This window comes from Anas acuta, chromosome 4 (genome assembly GCF_963932015.1).
Source record: "Anas acuta chromosome 4, bAnaAcu1.1, whole genome shotgun sequence".
In the NCBI taxonomy this organism is placed as follows: domain Eukaryota; kingdom Metazoa; phylum Chordata; class Aves; order Anseriformes; family Anatidae; genus Anas; species Anas acuta.
The window spans coordinates 50,564,293-50,583,755 of record NC_088982.1 but is presented as its reverse complement, the minus strand read 5'-3'; the positions used below and the strand labels follow the sequence as shown (position 1 = coordinate 50,583,755).

Genomic DNA, 19,463 nt, shown 5'->3' with positions numbered 1-19,463 from the left:
TCTCCTTGGGGGCCAGGCGGTGGGGCCAGCGCCCGGGCCCTGGGCACGGCTCCCTGGGGTCAGCGTCCCCCTGCTCTCTGCACCACCGCTGCTCTCCCCCTCGCCTTTTCCTCGGCGGGCTCGGCACCTGCCCCGGCAGCTCCAGCCCCCGCCGCTCCCCTCACCGCCCCGTGCGGCCGCGCCCGACGGGCCCCGCAGCGGGCGGCCCCGCGCCCCGTGCCCCCGCCGAGGGATGCGCCGCCGGCCCCCGGCCGCCCCCCGCGGGCCCCGGGGCCGCCCCCCGGCCCGGCCCCGAGCATGCTCAGTGCCGCCCTGACCTACTTTCCCTGCCGGCGCCGGCGGTGCGGGGGGCAGCGCTGCGGCACGGCACGGCTCGGCACGGAGCGGAGCGGCTCGGCACGGCTCGGCTCGGCCCCACGGACTGCGGCAGCGCCGCGCTCCGCCCGCCCCGGGCCCGGCATGGCGCTGCGCGGGGCGCGCTGAGGGGCGCGGCGGCGGCGGGCGCTGCCGCGGGGCGGCCGCCGCGCAGGTGAGCGGGCGGCGGGGGGGCGGCCGCTGCGCTCGGGGGGCGCTGCCCGGTGCCCGCTGCCCGCTGGGCTCTGCCTGCCCCCGGAGCCCCGGCTGCGGGCTGGCTGGGGGCGAGGGGGCGAGGTGTCCCCCCGGCAGCTTCCCGGGGCTGTCAGAGAGCGGCAGCTGCCCCGCTTTGCGGCGCTCCGCACGGCCTCCTGCTCGGCTGCAGCTGCCCTCTCCTCTCACAGGACTGCCTCGGGAGGTAAGGGGCGAGCGCGGAGGTGCCCCGAGGTCTGAAGCGGCCCTGAAGCTGGGGGCGGTCCGGCGGAGCTCGCCGGTGCTGCTGGTGCCTGCCGGGCCGGGTCGGAGCAGCGCCGGGCAAGCGGCTGGAGCGAGGAGGAGGCGGCCCGGAGCTGCCTGCGGGGTCTCGGCCCCCCGAGGGGTGCCCTGGAGCGACTCCTGCGGAGCCCCCCTGCTAACCCCGCTCGGGAGGAGAAGCACCGGCTGCGGGCAACGCCACATGCAAAATGCGACCTCGTTTGGTACGTATTTGGCTGGAAAAAAAAACTGTGAAGTTAGCTCGTGGTGGATAACGCAAAGGGGTTTAAAGGGGAAAACGCAGCGTTTTAGTTGGTAAGAGCCAATGCGTTACGGAACAGTTCCTCTCTTCACTGCAGTAGGACAAAATACGGCAGCTCTCCTTTTAGCGGAGGCAATGTTTGCTCGGCAGGAATCTTTTGTCTGGCTTAGTGTGTACAGTGAGCAACAGCACCATTGGGTACCGGTGGTTGCTGTAGTAGGAATCTTCTTTCTTTCTTTCTTTCTTTCTTTCTTGAAAGCCATCTAATCTAGACTGCAGTATATCAACATCGCTAGATTCTGAGTGCAACTCACACGGCTTGAGTGCACGTCGCATATATACTATTTTTTTCAGATACTTAGACAAATCGCAGACCATCACCAAGAAAAAGCTTTCTTCCCACTTTGTTACAGAGATACGTGGTATTTGTCCAACACAGGCAGGTTTCTGTTGAGAAAGCTTACAGATAAAATAGCTGTGCTAACTGTCACCAGAAGACTGTAGCGTAAGACCTGGCTCCTCGATACTGCCTGGAATTTTTTCATCCCTGCAGCTCTGAGCTGCTGCCTGGCCATGCAGATCAGCACCCTTGCAGACGTCTCTCTGTAGTCTTAATTTTGTTACTTAGTTCTGCTAAGTGAAGCAATGGCATTTTCTAACCACATACAGACCCATCTGAGAAACATCACTTCCAAAACAGTATTACCTTTCACCAGTTACCGTGATTAAAATTATCCATAACAGCATTTTAGAACATCTTTTTTTTTTTTTTTTTTTTTTAATCTGTCAGGCAGGAAAGGTGTGAAGGGCAGACAAAACTTGTACCTTCTCCTGTAAGTTCCTCTATCAAGATAAAGGAAGTCAGACTGATTTAGTGATTTTCATTTAGGTAACAAAAAAAAAAAATTGGTAGTGGACTGTCTTACTTCAGAGTAAAGTGGTGAAAGTGGTGCCTGATTATCAGAAATAAGGAACTCTGTACAGATGCGTAAATCTCTTATTTTGGAAGAGGACCACAACAAATGGGGGAATTACATTACGAACAGCCTATTTAGGTTTAACATTTAATTGTCCTGCCACTCTGAGAGTTTCATAGCAACAAAAGATTTCTGCTGATATTTTCAAGTCACGCAGGAACAGGCACTGCACACTGCATTGCCACCACGCCATTGTGCGTGCAGTCCCCAGTCACACCTGTGTGACCGCACGGTGCCCACTCCTACCGGCACTACTGGGTTTTCTCCAGTATGTCTTGTCCCTGGATAGTGGGTGCACAATGCCAGTGGGCTGTGGTGTGCTATAGTGTAGCAGTTCACATGGTACAGTTTTCATTTACGAGCATGTTTCTGAACAGTTATTTCAGCATGATGTTGCTATGCTAGGTGTTCTGTGCAGAATCTGTGATCAGCTTGTCAAAAGATGGTTAGGCAGTCATGCAACTGCAATATTAGTCACATTTTTCAGTCCAGAGTAGATAAAATGGCACAAAAGTCTGAATTGTAAGATGTTCTTTAGTAAATTTGTGAGTTCTACCTAAATGATTGCACCTAAATTATGGCCATATATTGATGCACTAGGAAAGGGCTGTATTGATCCCATTTGTATACAAGCAAGACTCAAGTTTCTGTGTGATGCAATGCAAACTCCTTTGAATCCTGTCTGCTGTCCCTTCTTGATTCTCATGGGGGAAGTAGGAACATGCACTTTAACCTAAAATGATCTTTTCTGCTGCAATCAGTCCCGAATGGTTAGATTCCTTTAAATTCCCCCTCACAAATTTAATCCTGTCCTAATCCCAGCACCCACGTGTAACCTCTTTGCGCAGTATCCCGGAAACCAATAAATGTGAAAAACAGTCATTAAAAGCTGGTAATTATATGCATCTTGCAATTCTATGGGGATGTAGATGAATTAGTCATACTTTACTCTGTGTTCTCCCAGGTTTTTTTTATTCTTTTATATTCCCACTTAAATGAGACCCTTTTATTAAAATACTGTTTCTAGTTAAACTGTATGTAGTGAATTGAAAATATTCACTTATTCAAGGCATTTTAGAATTTAAAAAGTAGAAGTTTTAGCTCTGCAAAGCCTTTCATATCTTTGTTTAAAGAAAACCTAATTTCTAATTTTACATCTTGTTTGAACATCTAACATCTAGAATTTTTCATCTTCATTTGGAAAAAGAAAACAATTAGATATGCCTGAAGGATGGTTAGCTTTGGCAAACAGCTCAAAAGAAGAGAAAGTAGAAGGAAATGAATTGGGCCCCATTCCACATTGCTGTGTTCCTTCCACTAAGAACAGATAAGCCATGCTGAGAACATATAAGATCTGTTGTATTTGCTGACTTCAGTGATTTAGACTGTTTGCAGAATAATGCCTACAGAGTGCTGGTATAAATAGAAGATAAGAGGTGAGTAAAGAAAAGGAAAGATACCTAGAACTTGGTGAGGCCAGGCCACGTGTATGTGGAAGCGTGGGAGAGATTCTCTGCGTCTTCTTTGTTACTTCTTTCTCAACAAAGGGGACTTTCAGGCATTGAACCATCTGCATTTACTGCCAACAGTAAAACAGCAGCAGCTATGCTGAAAGCTTGCAAGGAGTTAAACAAGTGTCTCTTAAAGCCATACAGATGTTTCTAGAATAATAGCTTTGTACACAAAACTACATTGAGTGGCAATTGTCCAGCCTCCAGATAAATACAAATGCTAAATTAATCTAGGTAATCTCCATGGAAGTATTTATTTGGAACATTCCAAGTCCTGTAAAGAGTTTATACCTAGTCAAACATCAGATGGGCCTTTAAAAGTCTCTCCACTACTGACAGGGTTGAATCTGCTTTTTGATTTGGGTAGCCCACACCTCAGAAGAAGGACATTTCTACCACAGTACTTGTCTTGAATAAAAACAGCAAGCTTTTCCACTAAATATAAAATTTTACTTTGTTTTTATGGAAGTCATTAAAACACGTGCAAGAAAACACTCAAATTGCTCATCCCATATAATAGCATGCATATGAACTACAACTTATTTAGTGAAAAGCATCCAAATTGCCTAAGCATTTTTTTTCAGTGTATTTCACGAAAAGTTGACTTGATATAGCAGAGGTGCTGAGATTACAGGAACTGCAACATCAGAAGGGAATTTTTCAGAGGTTTGGCATTCTTGAGGTACTTTTAAATAATCTCTCCAGTAATTATCTAACAATAGGCTTTATCTATTCATTTTTAGGCTAATGGATTAAGGTCTTTGAGCATTTGTTGAGTAAGGAGAACAACCACCAGACCACTCAAAGACATAGTTAAATCAATGCTACCATTCAAGTTTTTAAAGCAAAAGGGGTTTTAAAGTCTCCAGGATTTCATATGCTGGCTAGTTTTGCAATATCACGGCATGAGGTAGGACAAAGAGGAACAGTACTGAGGAGAACTTGACAGTAAAATACCTATTTGCAATTAGGCTTCTAAAATATTAATATGGTTGTAAAGGCAACATCTGGAGGGTGAAGAACTTCATTTTACCATTGCTGATGGTGTGTGCTTCATTGCCTACTCAGAGAGTCTGGATATAGCATACAGGATGTTTTATCTATGTGGGGTAAGTTCGATCACAAATACAGAATGTGGAATAACCTTTTTGCTTCGTACTTTCATGCTGCAATTTATTGATACGCTATTGAACCTTGAAACTGAAATAAATGAATCTTTACGGTCGTTAAGTTTACTCCCCTACAGTGTTGGTTGCGTCTAGAACAAAACAACTTTGAAAGATATTCATTGTGAATTTTACTCCATTTTTGCCGTTAATGGTAGAATAAGCTTTGGCCCTGATGTTTCCATTTTCTTTATTTATTTACCGTTTGTCACCTTCTAAAACAAATTCATAAATGTTTGCCTGGAATAGTTTACCAGTGTCTATGAAACATAAAATTAACTTAAAAGAGTCCTAAAAAGGAGTTTGAGTTGCCATACCAACAGCCATTCTTGTTCACTACCCAGAGCCGTACATTTAGAGGACAAGGAATACACAGAAGAAAGATAAATCCCCACGTACTGCACAGATGATCATAATCCAGGAACCTTTGCATGTAAATTATATATGGTCTCTCTTGAATCTTCATTAATTTCCTTATTTTACCTTGTGTGAATAAATTTTTGTCTAGGTATATGTTAATAAAAGAACCTTCCTTCTCTTTCTTCCCACTGTCCCATCTTCCACCTCAGTTCCACTGAAATTGGTCTTGTTTCAGTATTATGAGAAACAGTGAATATGTATGCCTCAGCTGTCTTCTTTACATCACTCAATTTTGTGTGTATTTTTAATAACATCTCTTCCTACTCATCTACCCTCTGAAGTCAGTAGTCTGTAAAGGTTATCTTAGTCTGTCTTTGGCTTATCTCTGCTTTATTCCATTTCAAGATTAGATTTACCAGAACCAAGTGTTCTATAGCATCAAGAAGCCTGACTTAACAGCAGGTAATAGCCCACGAACTTTAGAATCTGACTGTTACGTGTCAGGAAAAATAAAAAAGTAATACTGCAGCTATCCCAAATAAGTTATTAGTTCTTTACCTTGATGTTTCATTAGTTACTTAGGCTGGAAATAAGTCCTCTCTAAATGGTAAAGACACCAGTGGTTATGTAAGTACAGTGGATAAGGGCAAGCACATTTTCTTTTAGGCTGTAGTCAACACTCTCAGCTTGTCTCCTCATTCTAAAATATTGATATTTAAAAGGATTATAAAGGGGGTTGTGAAGGCAACTTTCCAGCATTCCCAGGCAGCTCAATGCAGCCAAAGAGACTCAAACACATAAATAAGCTGGGAGCTGCTGCCCAGTTGGGAAGCGCCCGCCCAGATGGGCAGAAGAAAGCTCTTCAACCTATGAACATTACCAATGTGCCACCTTTTTGACATAGCCAGGGAAGCAGAAAGGACAGTGGAGGACTGAAGTACTCCCCAGAAAAATGAACAGAGCAGCTGTTTCAGAACCAAGCCTTAATATTTTATTGACTAACAAATGAGTAGAGAAATAAGTCAGAACATTGCTGCTAGTTGTTAAATGAGTGATATTTCTCTTCACTTGCCTGTCTGGACCCTAACAGCTTAACCTTTTCCTTAAGTGGTTCTTGTTCTTAAGCCTATGAGCTGGCAGCCAGCTTCTTAGCTTCTCTGTGCCGTTATTATGCCACATGGTTCATTCTTCTGCATTCCTGTTCCAGTAACACCTGTTAGCTTTTACCGTTGTCCACTTTGAAAAGGCATTGCCCGTGGCAACTAGGAGAGGGGATTGGTCTGAAGATGGAGTGTAGTAAGTAGTTTTTAAATAATAAAGGATTAGCCTTAATTTTGTAGCATCATCTTTATAGTTATTTATAGACAAATGAGAATTAGAGTGAAAATCATTTCATTTTCTTGATCACTTACAAGTTAAGCAAGACACCATTGTGATGCTAAAGCTATTGGAATGTAATTTATGCATTGTACAATGAGCTGACTTCTGGTGCTTCACTTCTGAATTGAATAACCTCACAGTTAATAGGATTACACATAATTCCAAGTACAGGAACAGGCAAGTCTTACAGAAGAAATCAAGCCAGGAAAAGGTATACATCACTGACCTCCTTTTCTGTTCTTTTGTGCGCTGTCATCACATCGTTCTGCACAAATGCAGTACTTACACATGTAGCCCCTCGCCCGCAGTCCTTTTCCTTGGTGGCAGAAATACTGGGAAGTACACTCATCTGCAACATGAAAAAATAAATGGTCAGTCAGACCACAACATGTCTCTGAGTGATAAATGTTCCCAGCCAGTGTGAACTGCAAGTGTCTTCTCATCAGACCACTGATGGTTTTGGACTGAGAAATGTTAACCTCAGGTTGGTCTATTTCACGGTTAGGAGTAATACCATCAGCCTGCAGCTCTGCTTGGTTTTGAGCCTATTTCCAGGGAACTTCTGTAGATAAAAATGCATAGGTAACGCCATAGAGACGGCTGTTCCGTCACTTAGAAGAAAAATGTGTAATAGTTCTGGAAGCCCGGCACCAGCAGCTGGCAGGGGCCGGCAGTGGGCAGGGCAGCGGGGCTGCTGCTGGGTCCCAGGGCTCTGCCTGCCCCCGGAGCCCCGGCTGGGGGCTGGCTGGGGGCGAGGGGGCGAGGTGTCCCCCCGGCAGCTTCCCGGGGCTGTCAGAGAGCGGCAGCTGCCCCGCTTTGCGGCGCTCCGCACGGCCTCCTGCCGCTCGGCTGCAGCTGCCCTCTCCTCTCACAGGACTGCCTCGGGAGGTCAGGGGCGAGCGCGGAGGTGCCCCGGGGTCTGAAGCGGCCCTGAAGCTGGGGGCGGTCCGGCAGAGCTCGCCGGTGCTGCTGGTCTGGAGCGGCAGGCGTGTGGTGACAGAGTCCTGTCACTTAGAGGGAAAACCTGTTACAGTTCCCTCATGTGGCTTGTCTCGTGTATGTTTCCTTGGAAGTTAATCCCGTGAGCAGCACTGTTACTTTCAGGTTTTCAGTTTACACCGTGTGGGTTGGGGAGAAAAAAAAAAAAAAAAAACAAAACCACTTAACGCAAGGAACCCTGGCAACCGTCTTTCAGTGGCAAATTTTGCTGCAGATACAATATGCCAGGGGATGTTATCTGTGTATTAGATGCTGGAGGAGAATTTAGGGATTCTTTGATACCACCAGAGGTAAGCCTGTCCCTCGCTACAGCTTTGGAAGTGGGAGAGGTAGCTCGGACAGCTAAGGGTGTTTCTTTTCCTTTCATGCACCACAGTCTAAAAAAAGAAGTAAAATGCAGGTGTATGTAACCACATTAACACTACCATAAACTTCTAGTTTTTCTAAGTCTTCTACATGTATCTTGTATGTGTGTTTTGAGGATGGCAGAAAGGAATGCATCCATTCTTTCCATGACCATAAATTTTACTTTATATTAATCTCCTATTTGGGGGCAAAAATGCTCACATAAACTGTGTGTGTTCCTACAGAGCAAATCCTTACCGTGCAGACATAAGTGTCTCGTGTCCCATGTTATCCTCAGACTTGAGGAGTTACTGCAGCACTCTGTTTTAGTCTAGTCATCCTAGCTGTGCTCTCTGACTTAGGGACAGGTAACAGGTTACCATTTTGGCTGCCTTCACCAGGTTTATCACGGGCCACAGTTAATTAATGCCTGTCATGACCAGGATCCAGTGTGATAGCACTGTGCCCACTTCCCCAATACCCTGGATTCTCTCATGTCTTTGCCAGAAGTGGGCTGACATCACCAGCAGCCCTGTTTCAGTCTCCTTACTCTCTCCATTTAGTTGTGTGATTGAATCATCACTTAGGTTTAACAAAGCAGCTGACTCCTACAGTTGTTTTCCCTAATATCTTTAGGCTGCTGTTGTGCCTAAGGCAAAGCAGTAGAACAGAAACTCTCAAGAAGTCTCCCTTCACACCAGAGTCCAATGTGAGCACGTTTTCTACCCTTTCCAATTGTCTCTCTCCCCCTCCTTCTTCCTGCTCTCCTACCCTGATTACAGCTGTTGTGGTCCTGCGCAACAGATTAGCAGGGATGTGCAGCTCCCTGAGTGGCTACCCTTTAACTTTCTCTTGCTAGGTAGGGCTGAGAAAACCTTTTATTTTTGTTTCCATTTTTTTTTGTTCCTCACTAACAGTGTCTAGGATATGTGTGCCAAAGAGAAGATTCTCTATCACTTCTTAGTTGCCCTGGGAACATTTGTTTAAACTGGCAGCTTAAAACACTCCTTCAGAGACATCTCTCCCTGACTCTTCAGACATACCCAAGAGCCCTTCCCTGGATGGCATGTGAAAGCAGCAGCCACCGTTTCCAAACATCTTGCTTTAAGTCTCCTGCCTGGTTATTGCTCATTCCAGCCATCAAACTGTATTTATTTCAAGCAGCAATGCATCTGTGGAGGTTTTAAGTGCTTTCTTAACATTCTGCATTCCAGGAACATACATGGGAAAGTACATTCCCAAGAGTGACACGAGTAGGCATGAATCTCCCACAGTAGACGTAAATTATTCGGCTCTATTTCTTAAGTTTTACTGCAGCTATTTATGATACCCTTCTGTGGTGCCAGAATGAGGGAGCTGCTGTTATTTTCAGACAAGTGATTGGCCCTTTGGCTACGTAAACCAGTCAGATTTGTTACTGCTACACAGAAGTTCGGTTTTTGCTTTCATATGCTCCGTGTTAAGCACAGGTGACCACACAGACCAGGCATGCCTCACGCTGTTACTGCCATCACACTCTGCAAAATATCCGTCCATAGCATCCCTACACTGCAGGGATTCAGTGGGTCACCAACCGAACCCAGCTTCCCAGTACACCAGGGTCCTTCCTCATGTGGTTTCTGCTCACCTGCTGGGGTGATCTTTTATTTCTTTTTGCAATTCCGATTCCTCTCCATGCTAAACAATGTGTTTGATTGCTACAGATTTTTCTGCCATCAAAAAATACGGTAGGCTCAAATACAATAATTACTGGCCGCAGCCAGTAATTAGCAATACAAAGCTTGATGAATGTATGTTGTTCTTTTGCCCTTCCCATTGTCTTAATCCAGCCAGTCTTTGTTCCTGCTCCCTTGCCAGGAAGTGTGACGTGTCTTTTGGCTTTTCCGTATGGCGCAATGCAGATCTATAACGCTGTACAAAAACATTTTATAGGCTGAATATGTGTAGCCATAAAGAATGGCAGTCTCCAAGGTTAATGGAGTAGTAGAAATGAGATGTAAATAGTTACTGAAGTGAACAGGCAGAGTCAAAGATTTTTTTGCAAAGTGCAGATTTACACAGGCTATACCTATAGAGGGCTTCTGAAACACAGACTCTGCAGTTTGCGTAATTGGAAATGGATTTCTGAAGTCAATGTTTTTATAGCTTTTTATGACAAATGTGATTTGCATATTAATTTTAAAGTTAAAAAATTATTTTGGCTCTTCAAGGCAAATATTTCCATATTGAGTATTTAGAAAAAAGGAAGAAAAGTGAGAGCAAGCTTGGAATTGTGACAGACATCCATACCATGCATGCAGCTTATCTAAAAATACATGGTTTGTCATTTCCAGTAATGATTCATCCTACAACACAGAAGAAACTAATTTGCTCTTTTAATAACAGTTGTATGAAATCAAGTTCAGTGCCTTACAGAGAACAGAGGATGGAGAAGAAAACAGCCTAACTCAAATATAACCGGTGAAAGACAGTAATGTTTTCTTTCCTTCTTGAATAGAGGAGAAAAGAAGGAAGGGGATTGTTTGTTTGTTTTTATTTTAATGTTTCCCATATATCTGGAACTGCCTAACCTTGTCTAAGGTAGATGAGATACTTTGGTGTCACTTAGGTCTTTAATAAAACTCAAACCTTTTGCAAGTGAAATGTTCAATTGGGGAAAGTTTGATGGATACTTACTGTGTTCTATATTAGGTTCCAGGTAGATTCCTCTAACTAATAATTTTCATTACATTTGTACTATTTACTTTACAAAAACATGAGTTAGATATTCTGATGTGATTTTAACATAATTTGTGGCCCACAGACTCTAGGTGAAATTTTTGATGGTGCTCATTTTGAGGCCAGCATTGTGCCGTCAGTCAGCAGTGAATGCCAGCTGTGTTCACTGGGAGTGTAATGTGGCCAATAGAGAGCACATTTGTAAATCCCTGTCCTCTGTCTACAAACTGAAATCACTGTTTAAGAAAGAGCCCATTGTAGATGATTAGTTGAGGAAAAATATTATAGTGAGAGTGTGCAAAAACTGTGAAGGCAAAACAAGTCATGCCACATAAGGAATGAAAAAGACCCGATTCCATTTGTACCTTGAAGCAACCTTGCTCATCATTATGTCACTAGCAAGCTCCAAAACCTTTCCTGGAGTAATTCTTTCGTATGTCGTTTTACAGTTCATCTAAGACCATGCACGTGACAGAGACGCAGCACTGAATTGGTAGTGACAGCTTTGACGCACTGTACCTTTGGTTTTCCTGTTGATTTTGCAAACGTTTAAAAAAAAAAAATAAGCGAGAGAAATCTATCGAACTTTTGGAATAAAACTGTAGCTGCTGCTGTAGCTAAATTGCTCCTAAGTGTCTAGGTGATAAAAGCCTTCTCCCACGCCTGCCACTCTGAACAACACTATTGTCAGGAAAATGTATGCATCTTTTTCCAGTAAGAAAAAGGACTGTGATAACATTAGCATTTAGACAAGACACTGAGCTGATGATTGTGAAATGCATTAATGGATGTGTCACTATTTTAAAAGAGCACATCTAATGGATTGTTTATACATGCCATCTCATTGTACTTATTTATTTATTTTATAGGATATTTTAAACATACAATTGCGTGGATCAAAGTAAAACTCTCCTGTGACCTCCTCACCTCAAGGGCCTGCATTCAACAGCACCGACTCCAGTTCCCTGCCAGTTGCGTGTGCCACCGGAGGACAATGAACATACTGAGCAGCCACCACTTTCTGTACTTTCTGCCCACCACTCGCCTTGTCATCTTACTAGCAGCTCTGACGACTGCTGAGGATGTGACTAATAGCACTTTCAACCGCACTGACATGAACACGGGTTCTGTGCCTGTGGTCATCTCCCGCATTGACCATATTATAGTCAAGGAGGGGAGTAGTGCCTTGATTGACTGCAATGTCCAAGGTAGTCCTAGTCCGCATTACAGATGGTACAACTCCAATGGCCAGCTGCTCCAAGAGGAAGAGAATAAAGGTAAGATTTTATTATTCTCAGCAGTGTAGCCTGTCCTGAGACACTTCTGATTTCAGCAGGGTAACTAAAAACCTTAATTTAATGGCCTGACAATGGTGTTTGCCTGTGGGAAAATATATGAAAGCACACTGGGATCATGGCAGCTATAAATGTGTTGTGTACATCTGGAATGAAAACAACAATAATTTTTGTGATGTGCTATGTATAGTAAAACATACCAACAAGCTGAAGTGCTTAAGGTGTGGGCAGGTTTTCTTTTCATTGGAAGACTTCAGGTTTGATCTTATTTCCCATTCTTTCCTTTTTGTTTTCTTTGGCACCAAAGAACACAGAAAAGCTATTATCCAACTCAAGGAAGGATTCTCTTGACATACGGTTCATTGCCATGATTTTAACACAGCTAACTCCCTGCTAGCCCTCTTGTCTTTATGCATAGTGCCATGGGAGTGTAAGAAACAGGAGATGCCCTGAATGACCAAGAGAAAAATCTATAAAGGAGAAGCAGTCTACAGGGACAAGACAAATCTGAGCCATCCTGACTGCAGTAAGCCTCTTCAGGTGTATTTGCCAGAGACTTTCATTTCACATGAGCTTGTTTTCCTTAAAGGAAGGTTTGGTGAATAATCCTAGTTATACTTCTAGGGAATATTTGCTAGGAAAGAAGGGTATTTTGCTCATGAAATCCTTCCATACCGACTGCTTTGTTCACAGCATGATGAAATAAACTTTTAGTAATTCGTACTAATGCAGTACAGCTTATATAATAGCTGGGCTGAGGGAGAACTTTGTTATGATGGAGTAATGACTGAGCCAGATATATGTGCTTCAACAGTGTGTCTGTAAACTGCTTAGCAGGTATATTTTATCATTCTCTGTAAAGCTGGGGAAAAGAACTACGTGAGCTAGTTATGCAGACTTTCAGATACAATTTCTCTGGTCATGGCAACATACTGTGACTAGAGCTCCAGAGTGTTTTACTACAGTTTACCACTGGAAGTTTTCCCATTTAGTTAGGTGTCTAACTTTAGGTCTTTGTGTAGTTGACTGAGAGAGGTAGCTACTAACACAAACATTCAGGTAGGTAAGCAAAAACTTTGAACAAATCAATAAAAATTACATATGTGGCATTAAGACAATATAACTTTAACCTAGATTTTCAACACTGCACTCCTCCTTTAAGAAATTGATGCTTTTTCTTTAAGAACTGTTTCCTAATATAAGACATTCCTCTACTATGTATGTGGTTAGGCTGAAAAAGGTGTTGAATTGCTATAACAAAACCAGCAATGACACCTTTTCTAATCATTGTTTTCTCATTAGGCTTACACTATCTGCCAGGATCCATTGGCACAAAACCAGTATTTGAGTCACAGTTCAATGCTATTATGTCATTTATCAGAGCTGGAGCCAGGGTACATCAGCAAGGCATCTTGTCATTTTACAGTGAATAAAGACCTACTTTGCCAACACTGCAATTCCAAGAAATGTTTAGCAGCCAATACTGTGTATCTTATCATAGAGCTGGAGAAGGAAGTATCATCCACTTTAAGACAGTTTCCCTCAACATTTGCCTAACTTTAACGGATTGGAGTGATTTGTGTGTGTGTGAAGGTTTGCTTTAGACTGATTTTTTGTTTATTCTATGTTTTTTAATTTCAGGCAAAGTGATTCAGCTGTTTCCAAGAACTAAGCTAGGGCAAATGTGCTGTTTTGGCTAAGTTATAAATTCTAGTAAGCTTGACACCACTAAATGAGGATTATCAAAAGATATAATTACATTAATTACATATATGGACTGAAGTAGGGGTCTTGGGGAGTATTTTCTATATAGGTTTTCACTGAAGGTAATGTAAAAAACAATTTGGACAAGCCATGTTTAGTTAGAAAAAATTTCAAACTGGTAAAAGCCCGTAACTGCTCTGAATTAAAGGCTTTTTTAGACTTATTTTGAGTCTCAAAGTTGCCCACAGATTCTTCCATGGAAGAAATAAAGTAAGAAATAGAACAATCTTCTTAACAAAAGAATTTCCACAAAAAGGATAAAATAAATGTAGAAGCAAGACATATACCAAACTGTGGCAGGACTGCAATCCTTACCTTGTGATTTAAATCCACTGCACTGGGTTTTTGTAGTGTTTTACGACTCTAATCACAGATTCAGTGTCTTTGGTCAGCTGCCTCCACAGACTTAAACTGCAGCAGGTTAGGTGTAAGGAAATACATATTTCATACAGCAAACAAAATTTCAGGTAAACACCTGAAATCCCTTGATGTGGAAGATTATTGAAAATCCATCATTGATTTCACAGATAACTCTCAGGAACGGCTTGGGATTGTGTTAGGAAGCAGCTGACTCTGCCTCTGAGCAGCAGTATTTATGAGATGATCTTGTTCACTTACATCAGCCTATGCTGTTGTTTTACAGGGAAATATTCTGTATGGTATCTCCCTGTGTGAAATATTCAGAAGGCACAGAGGCACTCATACACTTTCCAGCTGTTCCATCCCCAGTATGAACTTCAGGGGTGGGTTTCCATGAGGCAAAGAATTGATTCCAGCCTTTCATATGAGAGTTGAATTTATTTTTTTTTCCAGCAAAGCTGAAATTGAATAAATCGTATCACACACAATAAAGCAAAAAAACTGTATATCCCCAACTCTTAAATGGTAGCAACATTTGAATAAAGATGAAGCTTATCCCTGGAAGTGTTCAAGGCCAGGTTGGATGGGGCTTTGGACAACCTGGTCTAGTGGAAAGTGTTGGTTTGGAACTAGATGGTCTTTAAGGTCCCTTCCAACCCAAGCTGTTCTATGATTCTATGATAGTCAAAGTTGATGTCAATGCTTTTATAGTAACCTAGCTAGGATCTCAGAGAGAGAAAACTCTCTGAGATGGTAAATTCTTTGTCTTCCTGTCAACATTATTTCCCTCCTCTAAAATCTGAGGCCAAATCTGATGTTTAAGACTATGCTGATCATGCGAACAAAATATTCTTACTAAGTTATTCTTACTAAGTTATTCTCTTCTCCAGCAGGAAAATGGTGGTTTCTTGACAATGGGCTACTAAACATTACCAGCGTGTCTTTTGAAGACAGAGGTAAATACACATGTGTCGCATCTAATATGTATGGCAGCGTTAACAATACTGTGACACTGAGGGTTGTCTATACTTCCGGAGATATGGGAATCTATTACATGATTGTCTGCCTCGTAGCTTTTACCATTGTTATGATATTGAACATTACCCGGTTATGTATGATGAGCAGTCACCTGAAGAAAACAGAGAAAGCAATCAATGAATTCTTCAGAACAGAAGGAGCAGAGAAACTCCAGAAAGCTTTTGAGATTGCAAAGCGTATCCCAATTATCACTTCAGCCAAAACGCTCGAGCTTGCCAAAGTAACACAGTTCAAGACCATGGAATTTGCTCGCTACATCGAAGAGCTTGCTCGCAGCGTACCTTTGCCACCTCTCATCATGAACTGCAGGACTATAATGGAAGAAATTATGGAGGTTGTCGGTCTGGAGGAGCAAGGACAGAATTTTGTACGGCAGACAGCAGAAGGCCAGGAAACCACTGAAACAGATGAGCTGTATATGATCCCAAATGCTTTGAAGCGCAGTGACTCTCCCACAGCTGACTCGGACGCATCGTCGCTGCACGAGCCACCTCAACAGATTGCAATAAAAGTGTCGGTTCACCCATTGTCCAAAAAGGACTGCATGGACGGTCAGTCACAAGAAAGCGTGCAGCTGGACACCAAGGAAGAAGGCACTCCTCAAACACCAGCACTTCCTGTGGAGCCTCCTCCTGAGCCTTCTGCTGAACTCAGTTCTGATGACACAGCATTGGCAAATGACAAAAGTACATGTGTTATATATGAAAGCCATGTATGATAGTTACTCCTGAATCTATGCATAGCAGGAAAATCAGGTGGAGCTCTTTTAAAAATGCATATTGTACTTGCCGCTAAGCCTTACCTGGAGACTATCATAGCAAAAGCATGTATGTGGATTATCTGGCACTTTCTTCTCAATTTGACTTTAGTTTACCATAATGTATGGCAGAATAATTGCTAATACATTAATATTAATTGCTCTTTGGGGTTAGGAGTATTTCCAAGAAACATTTACCTCAGCATTTTCTAGGTTGGAGTCACCTGTAAGTGGCTTCTTGAAGTCACTGGTAGTTTTTGATGTAGGACACTTGAACACAAAACTGGTTTTCATTTTCCTCCTTCATTCTCATTATTTCCATCTATTGCATTTTTGCAAGTATTGTCTTGTGAATCTGAATTATTGCCCAAGAGGCAGCACTCCAATAGCCAAATAAAATCCTAATAGATCCCATTTACAAAGCCTGTTTGCTGTGCTGCATTGTGATTTAGAGGGCTATTAAGGAAAGTTAAAATGTTTCCATTTCATTTGAGACCAGGCTGCTTAGGCACAAAGGGAAATAGTTTTCTCTTTTCCATGGAATGAAGATGCCAACAAGTTTTTTTTTCACATCAAGAAACAAATTCAAGGTGTATTTTACAGATAGGAAAGCCCTTCAACATCTTACAGAATCTGCAGTCACAGCTCTGCAGGGTGTTTTTGCATGTATTTGACCATCTCTGACTCTGCCAGAAGTTTATATGGAAAACAGTTGCAAATCTGCCAGATGTCTTGTTTTGTAGTAATTTGGTAGGAGTAAGTATGTGCAGCCCTACTAGAAGAAATGCAGGTGCATTAGCAGCAATCCTGCAAACTCCAGGGAACAGCTGATGAAAAGGCTGAAATGGCAGAAGACCCTTTTACTGGGATTCTCTTTTTTTTTTTTTTTTTCAGATTCTTATTCTGAGGGACAAGCCTAAATTCATCTATAAGCATGAGTCTGGGAATGTTGTATCCTAATTAAAAAAACAACCAAACTAAAAAGCGTGCTGTAAAATTACAATGATGATCACACAAACTGCTTACTGTGTTATAATTTCTTTTGTATTTCAAGAACCTCCTACATATGTAGGATGTTCACTACTTGAGAACACGTGACTTTACCCCAGTAAAGCTTCAATGATTATGGCAATTGTGGCATTAAAAAAGATCGACATTTATGCCAGGAAACGCGAGGAGTGGAAGGAAAGTGCTAATTTCTATTGCGGACAGACAATAAAAAGGACCTTTTCTGGAGTGAGTCTGAAAAGAAAGCACTTCCAAGAGGAACCCTTGTAGGCTTAATAGCATATTAATTATCTGACACACATTTAATTTGGAACTAATGAACAATCACCTGATAGTTTTTAAGAAAGACTGTAGTGTAAGTATAGATACTCAAATCTGGAATCGAGTATATTGAAGAAAAAGAAGTCAGTTAAGTCTATGGGGAGATGATGCACGGATAGCTCTCCGAATGTTTTATTGAAGTAGTCACATCTACATGTGTCCTTCACAGGTAATCAGCTATATTAACTGCACAGGTCATTAAGACAACGCAAAGGCAATGTTGCAGCTATCTGTAAAAACCAATGAGGTTTTTTGTGGACTTCTTGAAGAGCAGAGCTTCAATAGCAGTGTAGTACAGGAACACCCTGTGACTTCCCTTTGTATACTTATTAAAAAATACTTGTTTAATAAAGGTCTTCAGATATTGCAATTGAACTTGTGAAAATTACAGCATTTAGTTGCCTAACATTTGTGCTTACCACTGTGGCAGGCATCTATACAAAACGCATTTGCACATACCCAAAAGGAAACACGCAGGGGCAAAGTCCCTTTAGGAATGTGGCTGGACATATTTTAGAAGCAATATAAATCTAGAACACAGGGTAGAGCACCATGAGGAACCTCACTTCTGACCAGTGCGATTGAGAACACTTCTGATGCAAACTTAATTCCTTGTCTGAGTCCAAAGTACATTTCTGTTCAGTGTTCACATCAGTTTTTCTTCAAGTCCCTTAATTTGCTTCTAGTATGAAAAAAGATGAGGACAGAAACAAAAGCAGGAACTTGCACTGAATTACTTTTATTCACCTTAATCTCCTGAAAAGATGCATCTTGTTTTTTCTACCTGCCTAGCACTTACAAACGATGTAATTCATTTTGAAGTTATCTGCTTGGTGCCCAACTAAAATTGCTCAGATGAGCAACGATGGTCTCTTTCAAAGCATAAAAATAACTTTACAATTGCACTTCAATAACAAAAAAGGTTCAATATTAGCTTATTGTATTAAAGTACAGTATTTAATTTTAATAGTATTTTAATTATAAATTTTTTACAGTGTGGATCAGACCTCTTCACATATTCATGTGGAGATTGGGCACCAGGCAGTTCTGACCCTGACTGCTGCCCAACCTGTTTATTATTTATTTATTGAGCAATATGGAAGAGCAAACAATCCCCATGGTTTTCTTTACTGTCCCTGTGCAAACTTCCTTGAAGATACAGATTATATTTTTTCCAAAGGTTGCCCACAAAGATTGTGTATTTAAATGCAAGCACACTTTGCAAACCATTTATAAACAACAGTTATTTGGATTAGAGGCATGTAATAGGTACAGTGCTGAATTTCTGCTGTTGCAAGGTCAAAAGGAACTTCTTTGACTTTGCTGGAGCTGGAGTCACTCAGAGCTGAGAGGCCACACGTAGGGCTGGCCTAGCCAGTAAAGCCTCTGGACATTGAGCTTGGTGATATTACCGGAATAAAAACAACAGCACTGTATCTAAAGAACATACAGATTGTAATGGGTCTGTTTTATGTATTCATTCTCTTTTCATGTGTCTTTATGCATCTATTGTATAACACCTGAAAGAATAAAGCTTTTTACATGCTTTCAGGTACTTTCTTCTGTGGGAGCTATGTGGGCAAAGATCCAAACCTTCTTTCCTCTTTCAGATTTTCTGGCTGTGCTATCATAAAGTAAGCAATTTGGTTTTGCAGTATTTCCTAGGGAATGGCTATTTGATGTTGCAAGAACACTATTAACAAATATGAAATCCATGATGGTTCTAAGAAAACATTAACATTTGCATTGTTACATATTTTCATGTGCCTTAAGCACTTCAGGGACATCTAACAATCTGTTCTCATAATTGGTCTATGCACACCTTTTGTTATATTGTTTTATTTATCACATCACCAAGCAGCAATTTTTTGTAAAACACTCAGCATCTGGAAAATCCTGTCCAAGTGAGTTTGTGTTCTAAAAGCACCAGGTCAGGTTTAGAAAGGAAAAGAGATCTGCAGGCTATATTTACACCATTTAAAATACTTTTCTGGAATTTCACAAAACATGACTAGATTTCTGCAGCACACGAAATCAGTGTTGGATTTGATTTCTGACATTCATTAATCTTTTTGCACTAAATATAAGACTGTATTAATCAGACCACTTGAACGTAGTTCTCACTGTCTACTGGCTTGTTTTCTTTCTGAGCAGCATTTGTTTATTGCTGACCCTCTTCTGTTGTCTGATTTGAGTATGCTTGTGATTAAATCTCTACCCTTCATCATTTTTTTGCAATTGTCATTTTAATTTTTTTTTTTAAAGTAGAGATCAGTATTTTTGTGCAGGTTTATTGGTATTAGGTGAGGCACAGCAGTTTGCTCCTGTGCTTAAGAATTACTGTGTAATCATATGTTTTGCAGAATGGCGCACA

The 19,463-nt window shown here is 41.9% G+C and overlaps 1 protein-coding gene and 1 long non-coding RNA gene across 4 annotated transcripts in view; one reads left to right on the top strand and one right to left on the bottom strand.

Annotated features, from left to right (window-relative positions):
• The first annotated feature begins 315 nt into the window (after window positions 1-315).
• MFAP3L (microfibril associated protein 3 like) lies at window positions 316-18,636 on the top strand. 3 transcript variants are annotated; one of them, XM_068681218.1, is made up of 5 exons: window positions 317-529; window positions 759-1,052; window positions 5,089-5,177; window positions 11,416-11,823; window positions 14,856-18,636. In XM_068681218.1, exons 4-5 carry the CDS (start codon window positions 11,541-11,543, stop codon window positions 15,719-15,721), a joined length of 1,149 nt encoding a protein of 382 aa, XP_068537319.1. In that variant the 5' UTR covers window positions 317-529; window positions 759-1,052; window positions 5,089-5,177; window positions 11,416-11,540; the 3' UTR covers window positions 15,722-18,636. The 3 variants fall into 3 exon arrangements, with proteins under 3 accessions (XP_068537318.1, XP_068537319.1, XP_068537317.1); XM_068681217.1 differs by lacking the exon at window positions 5,089-5,177 and having other exon boundaries at window positions 316-529; window positions 14,859-18,636; XM_068681216.1 differs by lacking the exon at window positions 5,089-5,177 and having other exon boundaries at window positions 318-529.
• The window catches only part of LOC137856161 (uncharacterized), a 69,970-nt gene continuing 56,362 nt past the window's right edge, over window positions 5,856-19,463 (bottom strand). The window contains exon 5 of the long non-coding RNA XR_011096238.1: window positions 5,856-6,833. This is a non-coding gene — a long non-coding RNA (uncharacterized lncRNA). The remainder of the gene's footprint in view (window positions 6,834-19,463) is intronic.